Raw genomic sequence first — 19,190 nt, forward strand, 5'->3', positions numbered from 1 at the left:
AACTGTATTCACCAGGAGTTGGTGGGAGGAAGGAGAGGGAATGGTTAATTTCTCCTTGTTTTAAAATCCAAGGGGTTTGGATCTGTATTCACCAGGGAATTGGTGAAGGTTTTTCAAGACTTCCCAGGAAGGGAATCCATTGAAATGGTGGCAGCGGAACCACAGCTAAGCTTGTAGTTAAGCTTAGAAGTTTTCATGCAGGCCCCTACATTTGTACCCTAAAGTTCAAAGTGGGGATACAGCCTTGACAGTAACAATGAAACTAAACAGACAGTTTACATGAAGACAAAACAGACGATGGAAAGTTACAGAAAAATAACCGTGAGAGAGGATTGAAAACATTGACTTCTCTTCTGACATCACCACATTCTTATAGTGCCACAGTGTGCACCGCTCATAGACGCAAAGGCCAGAAGTGACCATTGTGATCCTCTAGTTTGACCTCCTACAGATATCAGGCCTCAAAACCTCACCCTCCCACTCCTGTCATAGGCCCATAACCTCTGGCTGAGTTACTGACATCCTCAAATCTTTATTTAAAAAGACTTCAAATTACAGAGAATCCACCATTTACTCTAGTTAAAACCAGCAAGTGACCTGTGCCACCTGCTACAGAGGGAGGCGAAAACCCGCCAATCTGACCTGGGGGAAAATTCCTTCCCAACCCCAAATATGGCAATCAGTTTGACCCCGGGCATATAGGGCCCACCAGCCAGACACCTGGGAAAGAATTCTCTGTAGTAACTTGGAGCCCTCGCCCCTCTAAAGTCCCATCTCCAGCCATTGAAGATATGGGCCATGTGCCATTGTAGGCAATCTCATATCATCCCCTCCATTAACTTATCAAGCTCAATCTTGAATCCAGTTTGGGGTTTTTGCCCCCACTATTCCCTTGGGACGCTACTCCAGAACATCACTCCTCTAATGGTCAGAAACCGTCATCTAATTTCAAGCCTAAATTTACTGATGACCAATTTATATCCATTTGTTCTAGTGTCAACGTTAACCGTTAAATAACTCCTCTCCCTCCCTGGTATTTGTTCCTCGGATGTATTTATGCAGAGCAATCATATCACCCCTCAGCTTTTGTTTGGTTAGGCTAAATAAGTCAAGCTCCTTAAGTCTCCTCTCGTAAGATAGGTTCTCCGTTTCTCTGATCATCCTAGTAGCCATTCTCTGCACCTTTTCCCATTTGAATTCATCTTTCTTAAACATGGGAGACCAGAATTGCACACAGTATTCCGGATGAGGTCTCACTAGTGCCTTGTATAATGGTACTGACACTTCCCTGTCTCTACTGGAAATACCTTGCCAGATGCATTCTAGGATTGGATTAGCCTTTTTCACAGCCACATCATATTGGCAGCTCAGTCATCCTGTGATCAAGCAATATACCCAGATCTTTCTCCTCCTTTGTCGCTTCCAACTGATACATCCCCAGCTTATAGCAAAAATTCTTATTGTTAGTCCCTAAGTCCCATGCACTTCGCACTATTAAATTTCATTAAATTTCTATTACTCCAGTTTTCAAGATCATTCAGATCTTCTTGTGTGATAGTCTGGTCCTCCTCCATATTAGCAATACCTCCCAACTTTGTGTCATCCACAAATTTTATTAGCACACTCCCACTTTTTGTCCCAAGGTCACTAATGAAAATGGTAAATAAGATTAGACCTGAGACAGATCCTTGAGGATCTCTACAAGTAACCTCCCTCCAGCCTGACAGCATGATCTGTTGTAGTCTCCTCTTTTACAGGTTCTTACCCACCTTTTAGGGTGACCAGACGTCCCGATTTTATCGGGACTGTCCCGATATTTCCTTGTTTGTCCCACGTCCCAACCAATGTTAGGTGGGGACACTGGACAAACAAGCAAATACTCCGGAGCCCGGAAGTGCTCGCGCCCCCCCCCCCCCCCGACTCCACCCCCTTCTTCCCCCATTGGCTCCCTCCCCAAATCCCCGCCTCTTCCCCAGACTCGCCATTCCTCCTCCCTCCGGCGCTTGTGGAGGGAGGCCCGGGAGACGCAGGGGAAGCGCGGGGCCAGGGTCAGTGAGAGTCCGGCCTGGCCCCGAGTGCAGGCAGGACTCAGTCAGGCGGTAGGGAGAGTAGGGGGGTGGCCCACGGGGCCAGGCGGCAGCTGTTCTCCCCCCCCTGGGCAGTGGGACTTGGGAGCAGCCGCTGCTGCAGCTCCCACTGCCGCCAGGGGAGGAAGCGGCCGATGGCCAAGCTCGGTGGCTGCAGCTCTGGCGCCCGGGCTCGAACCCCCCGAGCCTGGGCCTATTGCGGGGACCCAGCAGCGCGCACACTGCGCCCAGCCCCTGGCCAGTCGCGTCTGGGCTGCTGCCCAGCTGGTGCTATCCCGGGGCAGAGGCATCGGCAGCCCAGCCCCGTTCATTCCCCTGCAGGACCCGAGCGGGACTGGGGGGCTGGGGCCTGCTGCCCCCACTCCGGGGCCGCCACGGGATAGCACCAGCTGGGCAGCAGCCCAGACGCGACTGGCCAGGGGCTGGGCGCAGCGTGCGCGCTGCTGGGTCCCCGCAGCAGGCCCGGGCTCGGGGGGTTCGGGCCCGGGCGCCAGAGCTGCAGCCACCGAGCTTGGCCATCGGTCGCTTCCTCCCCCGGCGGCAGTGGGAGCTGCAGCAGCGGCTGCTCCCAAGTCCCACTGCCCAGGGGGGGAGAACAGCTGCCGCCTGGCCCCGTGGGCCGCCCCCCTACTCTCCCTACCGCCCGACTGAGTCCTGCCTGCACACGGGGCCAGGCCGGACTCTCACTGACCCCGGCCCCGCGCTTCCCCTGTGTCTCCCGGGCCTCCCTCCAGCACTTGTGGAGGAAGGGGGGGGGTGTTTGTTTTTTTTTACCCTGCCCCCTCCCGCCATGCCCCACCCCACCCCCCTGCGTCCCGATATTTGACTTGGGTGATCTGGTCACCCTACCACCTTTCCAGTCTCATATTAATCCTCATTTAACTAATAATTTCCCACATGAAATTGTATCAGTTGCTTTACTGAGATCCAGGTAGATTAGATCTACTGCATTTCCTTTGTCTAGAAAATAGATTATCTTCTCAGAGGAAGAGATCAGGTTTCTGGCACAATCTACCTTTTGTAAAATCATGTTGTTGCCTCCCCCACCCCCTTACTGTTTACCTCTATGTCCTTAATCACTCTCTCTTTCAAAATTTGTTCTAAGACCTTGCTCAGAATTGAGGTCAAGCTAGCAGACCTGCAGTTTCCCAGAACACTCTTTTCCCTTTCTTAAATATAGATACCTTAGCAATTCTCCAGTCATAGGATATGACTCCCAAGTTTTTGGATTCATTAAAAATCCTTGCTATTAGCAATTTCATGTGCTAGTTCCTTTAATATTCTTGGATGGAGATTATCCAGGACCCCTGATTAAACTGTTTGGGTTTGGCTTCCACTTTGGATGTGGTAGTTTCTACTTCCATATCCTTGTTCTCATTAGCCATCCTGCCACTGTCCCCCGGCTCCTCATTGCCCTTATTAAAAACTGAGACAAAATATTTGTTTAGATGTTGGGCCATGCCTAGATTATCTTTAATCTCCATCCCATCCTCAGTGTCTAGCGGTCCCACTTCTTTCCTTGTTTTCTTTATCTGGCTAAAGTACCTTTTACTATTGGTTTTAATTTCCTTTGCAAAGGCTAACTCTGCTTTAATTTTGACAGTCCTCACTTTTTCCCTACACTTTCTGACCTGCAAGAGGTAGCTTTCCTTGCTGATCCATCCCATCTTCCATTCCTTGCTTTCTCTTAATCACCTGTTGAGGTGCTTCTTCACCAACTTAGTCTGCCATCCTTCTCTATGATTTTTTTCCCTTTGCTTGGGATGCAAGCTTCAGATAATTTCTGCAATTTTGACAAAGTAATTCCAGGTCTCCTTCACATTCAGATCCTTGAGTTCTTCAGCGCACTCCACTTCTCTAACTAATTCCCTTTTTTAAAGTTTGCCCTTTTGAAATCAAGGACCCCAACTTGCAGATCTATTGTTATTTATCCTTCCATTTAGTTTAAACTGAATTAGCTCATGATCACTCAAACCAAAGATGACCTCACAACCTGTTCTTCTATGAGGTTCTCACTACTCACTAACACTAAATCTAAAATGGCATCACCTTTTATTGATTTAGGAATTATTTGGTGAAGAAATACATCAGCTATCACATCCAGGAATGTTTGGACCCTACCATTATTAGTAGCACTTGCCCTCCAATCTATATTTGGGAAATTGAAGTCTCCCGTAATCACACAATTTCCAGTAGTATTTCATTAAAAATATTAAATAGATCTCTATCCATAGCCATATACTGATCCTGGGGGTCAGTAGCAGACCCCAAGTACTATTCCAGGGGAGCCTCTGTTATCCTCCCCCAAAGCAATTGTGACCCAAACAGAATGCTGCATTGAAACACCAATACAAAGAACATCTACAGAATTAGGAAACTACAACATTGGAGAGTACAGGCACTGACTTTTATTTTTCCCAGAGGGTGCTCCACCCCTGCTCCACCCTGAGGCCCTGCCCCCACTCCGCCCCTTCCCCTGAGGCCTCATCCTCGCTCTGCCTGTTCCCGCCCTGGCTCCGCTCTCACTGCTCTCTGCCCTCCCCTGAGCGCCGTCCGACAGCCGCCAAGCCACTGATCAGCAGTCCCGCCGAACAGATCTGGCTGGTGGGTGCTGAGCACCACTTATTTTTTTTCCATGGGTGCTTGAGCCCTGGCGCACCCACAGAGTCAGTGCCTATGTTGCAGAGGTCACCACTAAACATCACTATTTATCACAGTGGTATCTGAGACACTTTAATAAGAAACCGAGGCATCACCACCAATGTGGGGTTGCCATTGACAAATGCTGACTGTTTCAATTGCTACCATTTCATTTATTTCTGTTATCCAATAGTCCTTAGACAGTATTTTCACACTATAAATGTGCAAAAATAGTACATTTAAACAATTTGTGGTTAGTGTTTGTTTCTGTTTATGCAAATTAGTCTGGAGAATAGCCCTCAGTTAGGACAAGAGTTCTGGAAAGTTTCATTGTCCAATCATCAGTCCTTTTATTTAGAAATCTAACCTGTGCATGAAAGAGTGCCTGGCGGTTTTGCTAGAGACAAAAACGTATTTCTTCCTGCCCCCTCACATAACAAAAGTAGGTGAATTGATTTTGCTTAAATGTTTAAAAAAAGAAATCATCTTCAGGCTGAGAATAAGCCTGGAAAATTTCAACTGGAAAGAGAAGTGATGAAAAAGTTATGAGCGTGTGAAAGAGGGTTCGAATGGAAATCTGACTAACTGATTTCTGAAAAGAAAATTAATTAAAACTATTTTGCAGATTCACACGGAATGCATCGGGGGAGGGGGGAGAGATTTCTAATTTTATATTTTGTATGTAGGTCAAATATCAGCCATTCAGGTTCACTTCAGATTCAGTGGAGCCACTAGTGCTGCTTAAAAATCAGGCTTCAAAGTGCTCCTCAGGGACCGTGGGAAGTATTCCAGGAAGTTTGATCTCTCCAACTTGGAGAGCACAGAACAGTAATTCAGTTCAGATCAAACACATGCTATATACTTGTGTTGGGGGGATGATTACCCATTTCTGCTGCTTCACTGTGGGGGATATTCCGGCTGGAAAACACAGGCTACCACAGAGAGCAAGGCGGCAACACACCTGAGGCTACTTCCAGGCGTATCTCTGGCAGGGACTGGGAGGAGGTGGGGAGGGAGGGAAAGGAAGGCTGATGAAAATGATAAATGGTCCTTATACGGCAGAGACAGGTGAGATGGGAGGATAGGAAGGATGGTGCAGTGGACAGGTCACAGGAGAGCCAATTCCCAGCTCAACCACAGGCCTTGTGCAAGTCACTTAATCTCCCCTGCTGCTTGGTTCTGCACCTATACAATGGGGTAACAGCACTTCATGCCTTTGGGGAGCTGTGGTGCTGAAAGCCCCAAATAGGTGCCCAAATAGCCCGGGACAGATGGCTAGATATAGAGCTTTGGCCAACAGGGCCAGGAGAGGGGAGACTGTCTGGTGCACTTCAGTGGTGCTGGGGAGTTTATTGTTGGTACTGCCGGAGGAGGCTATCCCCAGCACAGATCCTGCAATGGCATCGGTTAGCAGGAGACCGACAGAGGAAGGGGGACAGATGTTGTCAGGATTGAGCTGACGGGGCCAATGAGCAGCATGCAGTCGGTACCTGTCAGAAGTAGGAGCTGGGGAAAGGGAAGTTCCCAGGGCACATCACAGCTAGCAGGACAGAACACACCACGCCTGGAAGCATCAGGCCCCAGGACCGTTATCCACAGAAACAGACTCATATGAACTGCATCGTACAAGGCTGGTTAGCTCACCCCGTCTGATCAGGGCTCCTCAGCCACACCGACATCAGCTTCAGTCTCTGCAGTGAGGATGTCTACCCCTCCCATTCTGCCTCCAGCCCAGCCTGGCTAGACCAGGGTAGAGCTCCCGGGGCGGATGGAGCCTCCAGATTCAATGGGTGCACTATACTGTAGCTACAGGCGGCACCAATCACCTGCAGCAGCACCCTCCACCCCAGCACTGATCTTAGCCCAATGTGGAGGGGGGGGCCCAGGGCTAGCTAGAGAGAGACTGAGCTGTGATCATTTTGCAGTGGTGGCTCTGGGCTTTGTGACCTGGCACACTGATCACAGCGCCTCTTGGGTTTGGCACCCTTGGTTTCATGATTTCTCCCAGGCCCCTGTGCATTTCCTGCAGTCTAAGCAAGCAACTTGAACCCAGGAATTCTGCCATGGCCTTTGGAGCTCAGCTCCACCACAGTCAGCACTGCTCCTACGGACGGAGTCAGCAGAACTCCTGAAGAGCCAGACATACGGGGAGGGAGAAGGAACCTACCCTGCAATCCGTTTAACCAGCCCTTACCATCTTCGCAGCCAGTCTAGCTGACAGGTTCATCTGCTCATTTTTCTGCCTCTAATAAAGAGGAGCCAGTGGCTTATTGGAGATTACAGGGGCTGAGCAGAAAGGAAGGCAGTCGAGCAGGGAGATGCAGCCATGCTGCCAGATAGGTTACTGACTTCAGCATTCAGTCAGCTATTCCCTGGGCAGTGTGTGTGTTCTGACCAAGTGCCATTGAGTAACCTTCATTTTCCAGGCCTTATCTCATGGAACAAGAGCCAATCGTGGAGTCACCCCAACAAAGCTTTGGACAAGCCAACCTGGGGATGGCTGGCAGTAATACCCCCACTAGTGCTAGACAGACCAGCCACCCCCAGAGACAAAGAAAGGCAACAGAAGACTTATGTCCTTACGAGATAAATAAAAGAAGAACAGGAGTACTTGTGGCACCTTAGAGACTAACAAATTTATTAGAGCATAAGCTTTCGTGGACTACAGCCCACTTCTTCGGGATAAATAAAGGCTGCCAAATCTCTTCAGTGCAGAGAAACTAAGGAACCTGGGCACTGAATAGAGGGGGAATGGGAGGGTGGGTTGAGGCAAAACAGAGAGACAAGGCTCCCATTGGTTAATAAACCAAGAACTTTAATCCAGGGCCTGGCCAATGTAGCGAGAAACCCTGGAGCCCCCCAACGACAAACTGCCTGGGGCCTGAGGGCCAAATCTAACTTGCATAGTCATTACTGTACCACAATTAAATGCACGCCACCATATTCACACCTGGACCGGGATCTGCTGTTTGTGGCAAAGTGCCCCTAGATGATCTGCTTAGTCCAGCTCACCCTGCAGTCCCAGATGGAAGACACCGGTCCCATCTAGCCATGGGAGCAAAGCTGGGATTCCAGCTTCAAATATGGAAGGATAGGAGGACATTTCCTCACGTGCAATGCGTGCAGACACAATTCCCATTCAGGGGGATTACACTACATGCCTGCATCAGGGAGGGAACAGATGCACCCCCAAATCACTTCCACTGCAGGGAGTGAATCAGGGGCACAGTACACCTCTAATTTCAATGGCACTTCACCACTGATCTGTGTTGAGTCAGACACACCTCATCTCCAATAATCCTTAATTGCGGAAATTACAGCCAGCCAATAGACATAGCAAGGGTCTGCACGCAGGACCCATTGCTAGGGCAGGGAGAGCAGCAGCTTGGAAGATCCAGAACCTGGGAAATCTGCAGGGACATGCACAGAAGATTTTTCAGTAGGAGAATCTGCGCAGTAAATACTAAGCAAATCCCTGAGATTCCTGGGTCCACTAGCCACAGCCAGCACCAGATCTCATAAGTCCCTGCACCTAGTGCCTAGCCCTAGTACTGGCTTCTGCATTACCTTGAAGCTCCCCCTCCCCACCCATGCCCATTGCCCCGAACCAGCCCTGCACCCTCTGTTACGCGGACATTCTTGGTGCTGCTGCCCAGAATCACCATTGCATTCTCTATTACACACAACAACTCCCTGTAATTTGGGGCACGGGGAGGCTTGCTCTGTACTTTGTGGGCTCTATGGTTTTGTTAGCATGCCTGAGGACTGAACTCGTGACATGTAGATCAGCAGAAAATGAACAACTTTCCTGCAATCATACAAGCAGGATCTCTCACTCATGTGGTTTGCTTAACCCTCTAGCTGCCAATGGTCTGGAGAGCTCGCCGCTAAAGGATCGTGCAGTTTTCATTAACCTATGGACCTTCTAAAGCCTGGAGGGTTAGTTAGGTGTAAATAAGAGACTGACTAGGACATCTGGAACTGATTTAGCTTTGAAAATACTCCACTGGAAAACCATGGTCCCTACAAGGAAGGCCGTCCAACTCCCAGCAAGCAGCAGCCTTCCTCATGGCACTAGGGCTCTGCCACTGGCCAAAGAGCAACAGTTCACAGCGTTCCACCATTTGACCCATGATACTTCACCATAGAGCTGAGGCCCACTGAAACTGCAGCTCCCAGCATGCAATGCTTCATCATGCTCCCAGCTGGCACCTGCTCCGTTTCCTGCACAATTCGGCCACCCTTGGTTTCGTGCGAGCCCAGCGAGCTGCGAAGGACCCTCCCCAGCTCACACCACTCGTTTCGGGAAAGCCAGTGACTCTTACCTTGAGCTTCTCAAATCGATCACTCAGCGACGCCACCTGGTGGTCCCGGTGGCGTCCCACCAGTTTGCATAAGGCACAGATCAACTGGTCGTCCGCAACACAGTACATGTTCACTTTCTCGTTCTCGTGCTCCAAACAAGTGAGTCCTCGGAAGTGTGTGTCCGGCACGGGCTCCACCAGGCGGTGGCTGGTGAACGGCTTCTTGTTGGGGTGCGTGGCCCGGAGACAGCGGTCACAGTAGGACACCTCGCAAGTTATGCAGGTCTTCACCGCATCCCGCGGTGGGTCCTGCTCACAGAACTGACACGCTATCCTTTCACTGGACATGGCAGGGCTCTTGCGGTACGTTCTCTCTCGGCGGCTCTCGCTAGGGGAGTTGGGGCCACTCAGAGAAGCCTTTTGGAAGCGATCTATAATGTTCTGCAGGGTCACATTCCGCTTGAGGCCCTCTAGGCCACGGTGGTTAAGGGAGATGACATACCTGCAGGTAGGGCACTGGAATGCTGTGATGGGCTCTATTGACTCACTGGAGGAGCAGCTGGACACCAGGATGCGATGGGCACAACTGAAGCACAGGCTGTGAGCACACGGCAGCAACAGAGGGTCTTCGAATAACTCCAAGCAGATTGGACAGGTCAATTCCGACTCCAGTGTTTCCATCTTTAGTTAAAACAATTCTGCTTCAGCATCAAAAACCAGGGAAGCTGGTCAGATACCTACAGGAGAGAACAGGAGAAAGGAGCAGCATGAGAGCAAGCTACTCAATACAAGAGACATCAGGAACTACATTAGCATCAGCAAAAGGAAAAATAGCAGTGACTCCTTCCTGCCAGAAACTAAGACCAGACATTTTCTTGGGGGAAAGAGGGAGGGATGACAGAGAAAAATAAGACATGCAGTCAGTGTGGATCTTAAATGCACCGCATTCACATGAGCATGGCAGGGGATGGTCCAAAACCTTCCATCACATCCTCAAGATCATATTCATGCAAAGCTGAGACATTGACTCACAGAGGAATGGAAAACCTGTCGTATGAAAGGAGACTCGAGGAGCTCGGGTTGTTTAGCCTGACCAAACGAAGGCTGAGGGGGGATATGATTGCTCTCTTTAAATATATCAGAAGGATAAATACCAGGGAGGGAGAGGAATTATTCCAGCTCAGTACTAATGTGGACACGAGAACGAATGGATACAAACTGGCCGTGGGGAAGTTTAGGCTTGAAATTAGACGAAGGTTTCTGACTGTCAGAGGGGTGAAATATTGGAACAGCCTTCCGAGGGAAACGGTGGGGGCGAAGGACCTGTCTGGTTTTAAGATTAAGCTAGATAAGTTTATGGAGGGAATGGTTTAATGGGATAACGTGATTTTAGTTAAAGGAACAGCGTGCCATGGCAGGTAAATAGTATAATGGCTAATGAGGGTCAGGCTGGAGAATCTTGCCTACATGCTCGGGGTTTTACTGATCGCCATATTTGGGGTCGGGAAGGAATTTTCCTCCAGGGTAGATTGGCAGAGGCCCTGGAGGTTTTTCGCCTTCCTCTGCAGCATGGGGCAGGGATCGCTAGCTGGAGGATTCTCTGCTAATTGAAGTCTCTAAACCACAGGATTTGGGGACTTCAACAGCAGAGTCAAGGGAAAGGGCAGGGACGGCTTTGTGGCCTGCATCATGCGGGAGGTCAGAGCAGATGATCATAATGGTCCCTTCTGACCTTAAAGTCTATGAGTCTATGAGTTTGCAGGAATATTTACAGACAGGAAATTGGGGGGGGAGGGGGTTTAAAAAAAAAGCCAACTCTGCTATAACGCTTTCCCTCTCGCCTGGGAAGGAAGCATGGGACATCAATGCAAAAAGCTAAGGCAAGGAAAACTGCACAATTTCACACTGCAGAAGACAAGAAACAGAGGGGATCATGCCTGTCTTGTGTGCATGAGAATTCTGGTGTGCATCAAGGAGGAAAAACAAGCAGCAATGATAAAACCCTAAACATTTACTCTACTGATTAGAAAGCACCTACTTCTTTTCAATGAAGGATCCCAGGGAAAGCATGGGAAGGGAGAGACTGGAGTCTTGGAACCTCTGACCAAGCAAAACAGTCAGGGACTCCAATGTATTGTTCTTTTGCTGTGTGTTTGAACCAGCTCCTCAGTCTTTGGGGTGGGGAAGGGAGGAGAGTGAGTTGATAGTCTCTAAACTTCCATCGCTCTATTTTCTCCAAAGCACTTCAAGGAAGAATGCAGGGGATCCTAAATCATCTCCAGCTGGAGGAAAACAGGGCAATATTTTTACACAGCCTCCTCTGAGGAAGGTTTGAAATGGGCTCTGTTCAGATGCCCTGCTTTAAGCTGCATCACAAAATGCATTTCCGAGCACAGAACAATAAATGGCTCTGATTTCACAGTGCATGAACTCAAATTGCTCCCCACTGCCCTGGGTAAAACGGGCTGCTCCATTTCATTCCTGACAAACTGAGTAGCAGCTCACCCATCCCCCCCAGCCCCAATCCCAACCTTCTCCCACCCCTCAGTCCAGGTCAGCTGCCTTCAACAAAAGTGCTTAAAAAGAGGCAATTAGCAGAGTTTAGATGGCAGTTGCTCCTCAGATGGCTGGAAAAAAAGCGTAAGTGATGCGACACTCTCTACAGGTACATTATCAACAGGCTTGGCAGAAGTTTGTGGGTTTTGATCATTTCAACAGTTAATATTGGTGTTTATTTTCAATCCATTTTTTAGTTTTTTTCACAGTTCCTCAACATTATGGGAAGGGGTCACACACAAGGGGAGCAAGACAATAATGATATAATGGCAGTAGACACTGAAAGTCAGAAAGTTAAAGCTCTATAACCATTAAAACCCAATTTAGCATGATCACATGTCAAAATATACAATGGAAACATCCCTAAATGCTCAGAAGTTCTCAAGTGGCGTTTTTCTTACTTTTTGATTATTACTGCTGGAAATACTTTTTCCTCAATTTGTGTGTGTACTGTGAAACTGACGTGTACCAACATTCACCATTACAAATCTAATCCTTCCAAGTGTAATTATTAAACACCTGCTGGATGAGCAATGGGCATCTGCAGTGGAGGTTGCCTGGTAAAACCACTTCCAGACCTCACACCAGCTTCTTTTCCAGGGGGAAATTTTCACTTCTGAAACACGCTAGAATAATGGACTGCAGGCACTAAGGAGAGGAAAAAACAAGTTGACCCAAAGGCTCCCGACGCCTGGCATGATGCAGAGTGACAGAGGCTAATCAGCAAGCAGGGGCACTGCAGTAGGCTGCGGGACAGTCTGGCTGTGTATATCTGACACGTGCTCTCACTAGTTCTGTTCTGTGTTAAAGAGGAGCGCACTGCACTGCTGGCAAACCAATGAACAGTTGGGCTGGTAGAGGCCCTGCAATGCATAATGCTCTGAGCTGGCTATCGAAGAGAATATCTGGAAGGAGCTGGTTATGTGCCAAGCTGTCGTGGCACTGCCGTGACTCAGAGGGATGGGCAGGATGGGCACATGGCTGACCTGGAGGGTTTCTTACTCCTGGTGTGTGCGTGGTGGGTGTGGGGGACACTTACCCAGGGCAAGACACACAGACTCCTGTTCCTCTCTTTCTCCTCCCAGGAGGGCAAAGGGAAACTGCCTGTGGGTAATTTAGTGCTGGCTGACCCTGTGGGAAGGAGTAGGAGTGCTGCTTACTGCTAGGTGCTCTCCCCTGCTCCCCTAACCCCCACCCGTAGCTGTCTTTGTTTGCTAGGGAGGCTCCTCATTAGCCCCATGGCCTCTCCCTGCCTTCCTGTGCCTTCACCCTGCCCCTCAGCCCAGCGGGGGGACTCTCCACTGAGGAATGGGGCAGCTATTTCCCACCCTCACACAGGGCGGCTCCTCCAGCCCCCACCAAGTCTGGGCCACTCTGAAAGAGCAGCCAGCCCTTCTCTATGGGCAGGCCCAGCCTCTTCTGCCCAGGGCACGGCGGTTGGGCAAGGCCGTGGATAGCCACTTAGAGGGGGGCTCTCAGAAGAAACCCCACCAGTAAAAGGAGGGGTCAGTTATCCAGCCTGCCCTTTGCCTTCAAAATTAGAAGAAAACCAGCCAACAACGCAGCCCTAGTCATTCCAGATTGGCACCAGATGTTCCCTTGGTCTGTCACACCTCTGAGACGCTTGCAAACACCCTCCCACGCACTACTCGAGGTGCCACATTTCTAGTGGTGGGCAGGCGGCTGTTTGTTTACTCCTGTGTCTGAGGCAGCAGCACTGTCAGTGATAAATGCACAGCCATGGGAATGGAGGAAACTCATTAATTTCTGCTAGAGAGCAGCAGGCGCTTTCTCACACAGCTTTTGAATATTAAATCTAAATCATCACATTCGATTACTCTTATTACATCTTAGCAACAAAGTAACTTTAAAATCTATTTAGATTCAAGAGAACACAGTCCTTAGCATTGACATAGCAGAGTGCTTGACGGGCAATGACTCAGTCATCCTTACAAGTTCCTGAGAGGCAGGTAAGGAGGAGTTATTTCAGAGATGGAAAAAATTAGGCATAAAGGAGTTAGAGACTTGTCCAGACAGCAAATTGGTGACAAATGGGATTAGAACTCAGCTTCCTGGATCCCAGCCCCATGCTCAATCCACTAGACCACAGCACCTTTCATTGCCCCCACAAAACCCTACAATGTGGTCTAAGTAAAATCTGTTCCTCAATATAACGTCCCTGATTCTGAAAGAATTAATAGACTAAATCAGTGGTTTTCAATCTTTTTTCATTTGCAGACCCCTAAAAATTTTCAAATGAAGGTGCAGACCCCTTTGGAAATCTTAAGCATGGTCTGTGGACCCCCAGGGGTCCATGGACCACAGGTTGAAAACCACTGCACTAAGTCATTCCTGTGGGAAGATCCTGGTAGCAAAACCTCAGATTACACTGTGAGTAATGGGGCACTTTGACATCAGAGGCAGTGATCCAAAGTACATGACTGTGTCCATCACTGCAGTGACACACTTCTTCCCTCAGGAACAGAGTTGCCACTGAGAGAGAGTCCTGTGTACCAGAAAGGTCCCCAATCTGAATAGTTACTGCAACCATTTGGTAGGAACACGAACTCTCTTAGCATTTATGACCAGCCTCGGATGGTGTCATAAACAGATAGTTAAGGGTTAATGCCTCTTTTACCTGTAAAGGGTTAAGAAGTTCACCTAGCCTAGCTGACACCTGACCAGAGGAACCAATGGGGGGATAAGATGTTTCAAAAGGAAGGAGGGAAGTTTCCTTTGTTTAGAGTTTAGTTTCAGTTTTGACCAGAGTGGGAAAGGTCCAGAAATCAGCCTCTTATCACGTAGTGAGTATTAGTGAAGGGAATAAATAGGTTTATGTTTATTTTCTTTGTAACTTGTCTTGGGCATTAGGGAATAATTAAATTGGGTATTTTTTGTGTAACTAAGTTTTTGCCCAGGGGAACATCCTCTGTGTTTTGAATCTGTTGTCTGTGAGATCAGCTTGTATGCTATCTCCCAGAGGGTTTCTTTTACCTTTCTTTTCTTTAATTAAAAGCCTTTTTTTTAAGAACCTGATTGATTTTTCCTTGTGTTAAGATCCAAGGGGATTGGATCTGGACTCACCAGGAATTGGTGAGGGAAAGGAGGGAGGGTGATTAAATTCTCCTTGTGTTAAGATCCAAGGGTTTGGATCGGTGTTCACCAGGAAATTGGTGAAGAAGTCTCTCAAGGCTACCCAGGGAAAGGAGTTAGAACTTGGGAGTGGTGGCAGCAAAACCAGATCTAAACTGGTAATTCAGTTTAGGGGTTCACATGCAGGTCCCCATATCTGTACTCTAAAGTCCAGAGTGGGGGTGAAACCTATGACCAATGGAAAGAACCCACCCACCACTCCAAAGCATCAGCACTTCCCTCAACTGAGGGACCTCTGATCCAGCTAAAAGGACCTGCCATTCCCCCAGCATTGTATCACTGCAGCTCCCTCAGCCACATCCATGCACTAACCTCTGGGTGAGCTAATGCCATCTCCCTAACACCATTGGTGGAATCAATCAGACTCAGCAGATCCGCTTTGCAGCTTTGTCGTTCCTTTGCATGTCAGATTGACTAGCATGTGCCAACCACGCGCAGACCTGCCTGCCTGAATTCCTTCAGAGCAGATGCTCCAAGCAATACCTACCCTTGGAATAAAACGTTGCACAAGAATTCTCTTGTTGTAGTTCCTGCAGGCCTGGGGCCAGGCTGGTCTCTTGCTGGTGTAAATCAGGAGTAATTCTAATGAAATCCGTGGGACTGCAACAAAGAGGGCACACTGGGAGCGCAGAGCCTGGCTGTCTGGGGCTAGCAATGGCTACATGCCCTATTGTCAGGTACTCTCAAAGCTCTAACTCCCTACATTATCTGGGAAGGGCAGAGCACCCTCCCTTGATGCCACAGTCACTGTGGGGGAGAGAGCGCGTAACTTTGGAGATAAAGGAGTCTGTTCTAATTACCATCCCCAGACCTAGACATTGACATGAGAACAGGTGGGGCAGAGAGCACTCTGGCAGCTGGAAAAGAGGGTTTGGTAGCTGGGAGGTGCTTTGGAGGCGTCTCACTGGAAGGGGAGTGATCAGGAAGGTTTGAGAGCTGGGATGGCGCTCGAGGGTTCAGCACAGTGGTGCTCAGGGCAGAGAGGGTTTGACAGACAGGAGTAGGAGTAGGGGCACTTTGGGAATGTCACAAGTTAATCTTAGGGACAGAAGACCCTTGCACCATATTGACCGGGCCAGTTCCTCCTCCTGCTGCCTCGGGGTCCCACCGTGGGTTTCTCTCTCCAACTCCAACAAGAGCAATTCCCTAAATGGCTCCAAAGCCCAGAGCAATCGTTAAGATCACAGGGACGTGACAGGCTCCTACGCAACCTGGGGGCAGTACCAGCAGCCGCTCCCTGACCACAAGTGGACTGACAGCAGCATGACTTGGGGACACAGCTTCCCTGCCCAGCTTCAGGCATCTTCAAACATTCAATAACGCAGGCAGCTTGTTGGAAGCTGCCTGAGCCAGTCCCCGCGTATCATACAATCTATTCCGAACTGCCTAGAATAACACTTGCAAGTGCCTCAAGCAGACTTTCGTCTCTGCCTGCACCAGCTCGCAGAGCTTATAAAATTAAGTAATTAAAAATGTAATGTATCTTACTGCTGCAGTAACCTTTCTGAGGCCTTCCAAAAGTACCCAAGGACTTGGAGTGTGGAAAAGCAGCTGTGTCCAAAAACATTTGGAGAAAGGAAACTGTTCCCAGCACTAGCTTTTCCCTTTGCCCTAGTGCCAGTTCTCAAACCCCAACTCCTGTCTGGGCCATGGCAGAGTGAGGGGAGCAGCCAAGAAAGCTTTTCCCACGTGCCCCAATACTTCCATCTCCTAAACGGACTCCGCCGTACTCCTTTGTGATATCCAGGCCTGTGCAGATAGTAGGGATTGGGTTAAATATCTGTTTCACCACCATGCTGGCTATTCCTCACTGTTGTTGCTGCTGCTAGCAACTACACTGCATTTCCTTTGGTTTGTTCAGAATGTTGTGACCTTCTGACATTACAAACCACCCTTGACTCAGCATTTGTCACTTGCTGAGGCGGGAGCCTCCAATTAAGTAAGCCCACCTGCTTTATTTTTAAGAGGCCAATGCTTATAAACAGAATTCAGCAGTCCGCACAGAGCAGGGTTTACGATCATGAGTAATCTCATTCAGATCAGTGGCAATACAAGAGTTGCAGAAATGAGCCCTAAATGGGTTTGTTTGCCTTTCTAAAAACCTTAATAAAGGATATGCAGGTAAGGATTATAAAGGGAAGATTTCTGCAACCTTCTTTATGGAGTCACTGGTGCAACTGGTTAGTAAGAATAACACCTGCTGCAGCTACAATGTCTAGGATATTCCCAAGGGACTTGCATCCTTCTGTTTTACGGCATCAGTTCCCAAACTACGGGTCGCGATCCCAAGTTGGGACACTCCATCAGCAGATTGGGTCATGGCAATCCCAGGTGTGTGGAGGACACCATTTTGTAAAATCACAGTGTGATCTTGCACGTAGGGTCCATGCCAGGTCATGCTGTCTGAAGGACACCAATCTGTCCAGATCACGGGAAACAATGCATCTGAAAATGAGGTCATGCAGGGGAAAAGTTTGGGAACCACTGCTTTATGTCACAATTGCTCACCATTTTAGTTAGTCCCCCACGACGGCATCACACAGGCAGATGCACTGTAGAGATTTTACACCTTCCTTCAAGCACTAGGAGGCAAAAAACTGGACTACATTGCTTTGTTCTCATACAGCCATTCTTATGGTAATCTCCTTTGCCCAGCACTGCAATATCTAATAGATCTAGGATAACGGAAAGAAGTCTTGAAATGGGTCTAAAGCAAACAGAGAAACGACATGGACTGGAAAGCTAGTCCAGATGCACCTGGGTGAATCAGTTGGCTCTGCTTTCAAAGTGCTTTTATTCTTCTTTCTTTTATGTTCACTTTGATGTCTGTGATTGATGCAGCGGATAGAACAGCTGATTAGATTAAAATCTGCTTTGTTTACAGTAATTAACTCCCTAAATATAAAAACTATACAATATTAACAAGGCATATGAGGGCAGCAGCATGTGTCATAATGCACAGGCTCTGCATGAGGGTCTGCGAGATCAACTATTCCAAACCACAGCACAAATCACCCTCTGGGGAAACTACAGGAAAGCAGCTGTTGGACAGGGCTACAGTTACAGGAATCAGTGTTTCAGTAAAGTTCAACATAAAAGCAAATATTTTTGCCATGGAAACACTTGGGTGGGATGACTTTCCATGTAGTTATATAATCCATCGGTACACACGTTGCCTTCACAGCATATCTACCCAGGGCCTCTGCTTGTCAAAATGTTGGTGTAACAAGCAGCTTCACATTGGTCTCCATTGATATTTAAGCAGAAATTCTGCTGAAAGTTCATTCCAGGCAGCAGCCGATAGTCTCCCACCCACTCAGCAGAGGGGTTCAGGTATCAGACATCAGCTATTTCCAGCATTCTTTCTGCTTGATCAAACTCTCATCTAAGGTGCTAATTCAGTAAGAAATTGGTAAATATTTAGCACCTAAGGGGGCAATTTTAAATGTAGATCAAATTCTGCAAGTCTCCTTCTGCTGCCAGGGTTCCTCTAACTCTCCAGCAAAGGGGCAGGCAAAGTGGGGCCAGTACCCACAACCCACCTTCATCTTTAACATCAGGACGTGGCCAGCAGAGCCCCTTTTGGTCAGGATGGAGCATTACATGCTGGGAGCTGCAGCCTGTGAGCTACAACTCTATGCTGAAGACAAAAGCAGTCACATACGACAATCCAGAACTCCACACTTGATGTGTGAGCCACACTTTGCATCACTAAACACAGAGGTGAGTTAGTGGGCAGAGTGCAGGTGAGTCAGTCAAAGGAACTTGATCAACAGGGTTTAAAAGAGAAGAAGAGAGAACTCAGCAGCACTGCGCACAGAAGCAGATTACAGATCCTTTTACAGATAACCCAACACAGGCCGCTGAGGGTCGGGATCCTAGGAGCAGTGCTGGCCCATTCCTAATATGCCTGAAGAGATCCTCAGCAACTCTGCCCCAGAACTCTCACCAGCCTGGGCAATGTGGAAAATAACCACAGTTTTCATCCTAGCAGCCACTCCCACAACACACCATCATTAGCTATTTTGCTGCCCCAGCACCCTGCCGATTGTGCCCTGCACTGTCAAGTCAATTGGTTTCATGAGAGCACATGGGAAACAGGGAAGGAGATTTTCTGAGATGATGGTGTTAATCAGAGGCTATTTTATCCTAATTAAGGAGCAGTCTCAGGCAGTGACAGTGCTGGAAAGTAACCTCAATATTCCCGTTGGAGGCTTTGCAAAATCAAAGAGAAGTTAATGGTTCCTGGGATCAGTAGGTGCCATTGCAGTGCAGAGAGTGCTTGGCAGAGCAGTCACTGACCAGATTTTCATTTACTGCAACGAACATGTTCTGGTTCTGACTTCACCTTAAATCCCTGATGCAAGGACCCGCTGTGGCCTGCCAGAACCTTCACCTCTGAAGCAACAAGCCTCTCTCGCTGGAGCTCATTATCAGCAAGTTGGTGTGA

At 48.6% G+C, this 19,190-nt stretch overlaps 1 protein-coding gene across 5 annotated transcripts in view; it reads right to left on the reverse strand.

Annotated features, from left to right (window-relative positions):
- MID2 (midline 2) overlaps positions 1-19,190 on the reverse strand; it is a 432,473-nt gene that overhangs the window by 355,115 nt on the left and 58,168 nt on the right. For all 5 annotated transcript variants that reach the window (XM_054039814.1, XM_054039809.1, XM_054039813.1 and 2 more), the window contains exon 2: positions 9,053-9,768. In XM_054039814.1, the coding sequence (XP_053895789.1) occupies positions 9,053-9,712 (660 nt within the window). In that variant the 5' untranslated portion in view covers positions 9,713-9,768. The remainder of the gene's footprint in view (positions 1-9,052; positions 9,769-19,190) is intronic.

Source organism: Malaclemys terrapin, chromosome 9, assembly GCF_027887155.1.
Source record: "Malaclemys terrapin pileata isolate rMalTer1 chromosome 9, rMalTer1.hap1, whole genome shotgun sequence".
In the NCBI taxonomy this organism is placed as follows: Eukaryota; Metazoa; Chordata; order Testudines; family Emydidae; genus Malaclemys; species Malaclemys terrapin.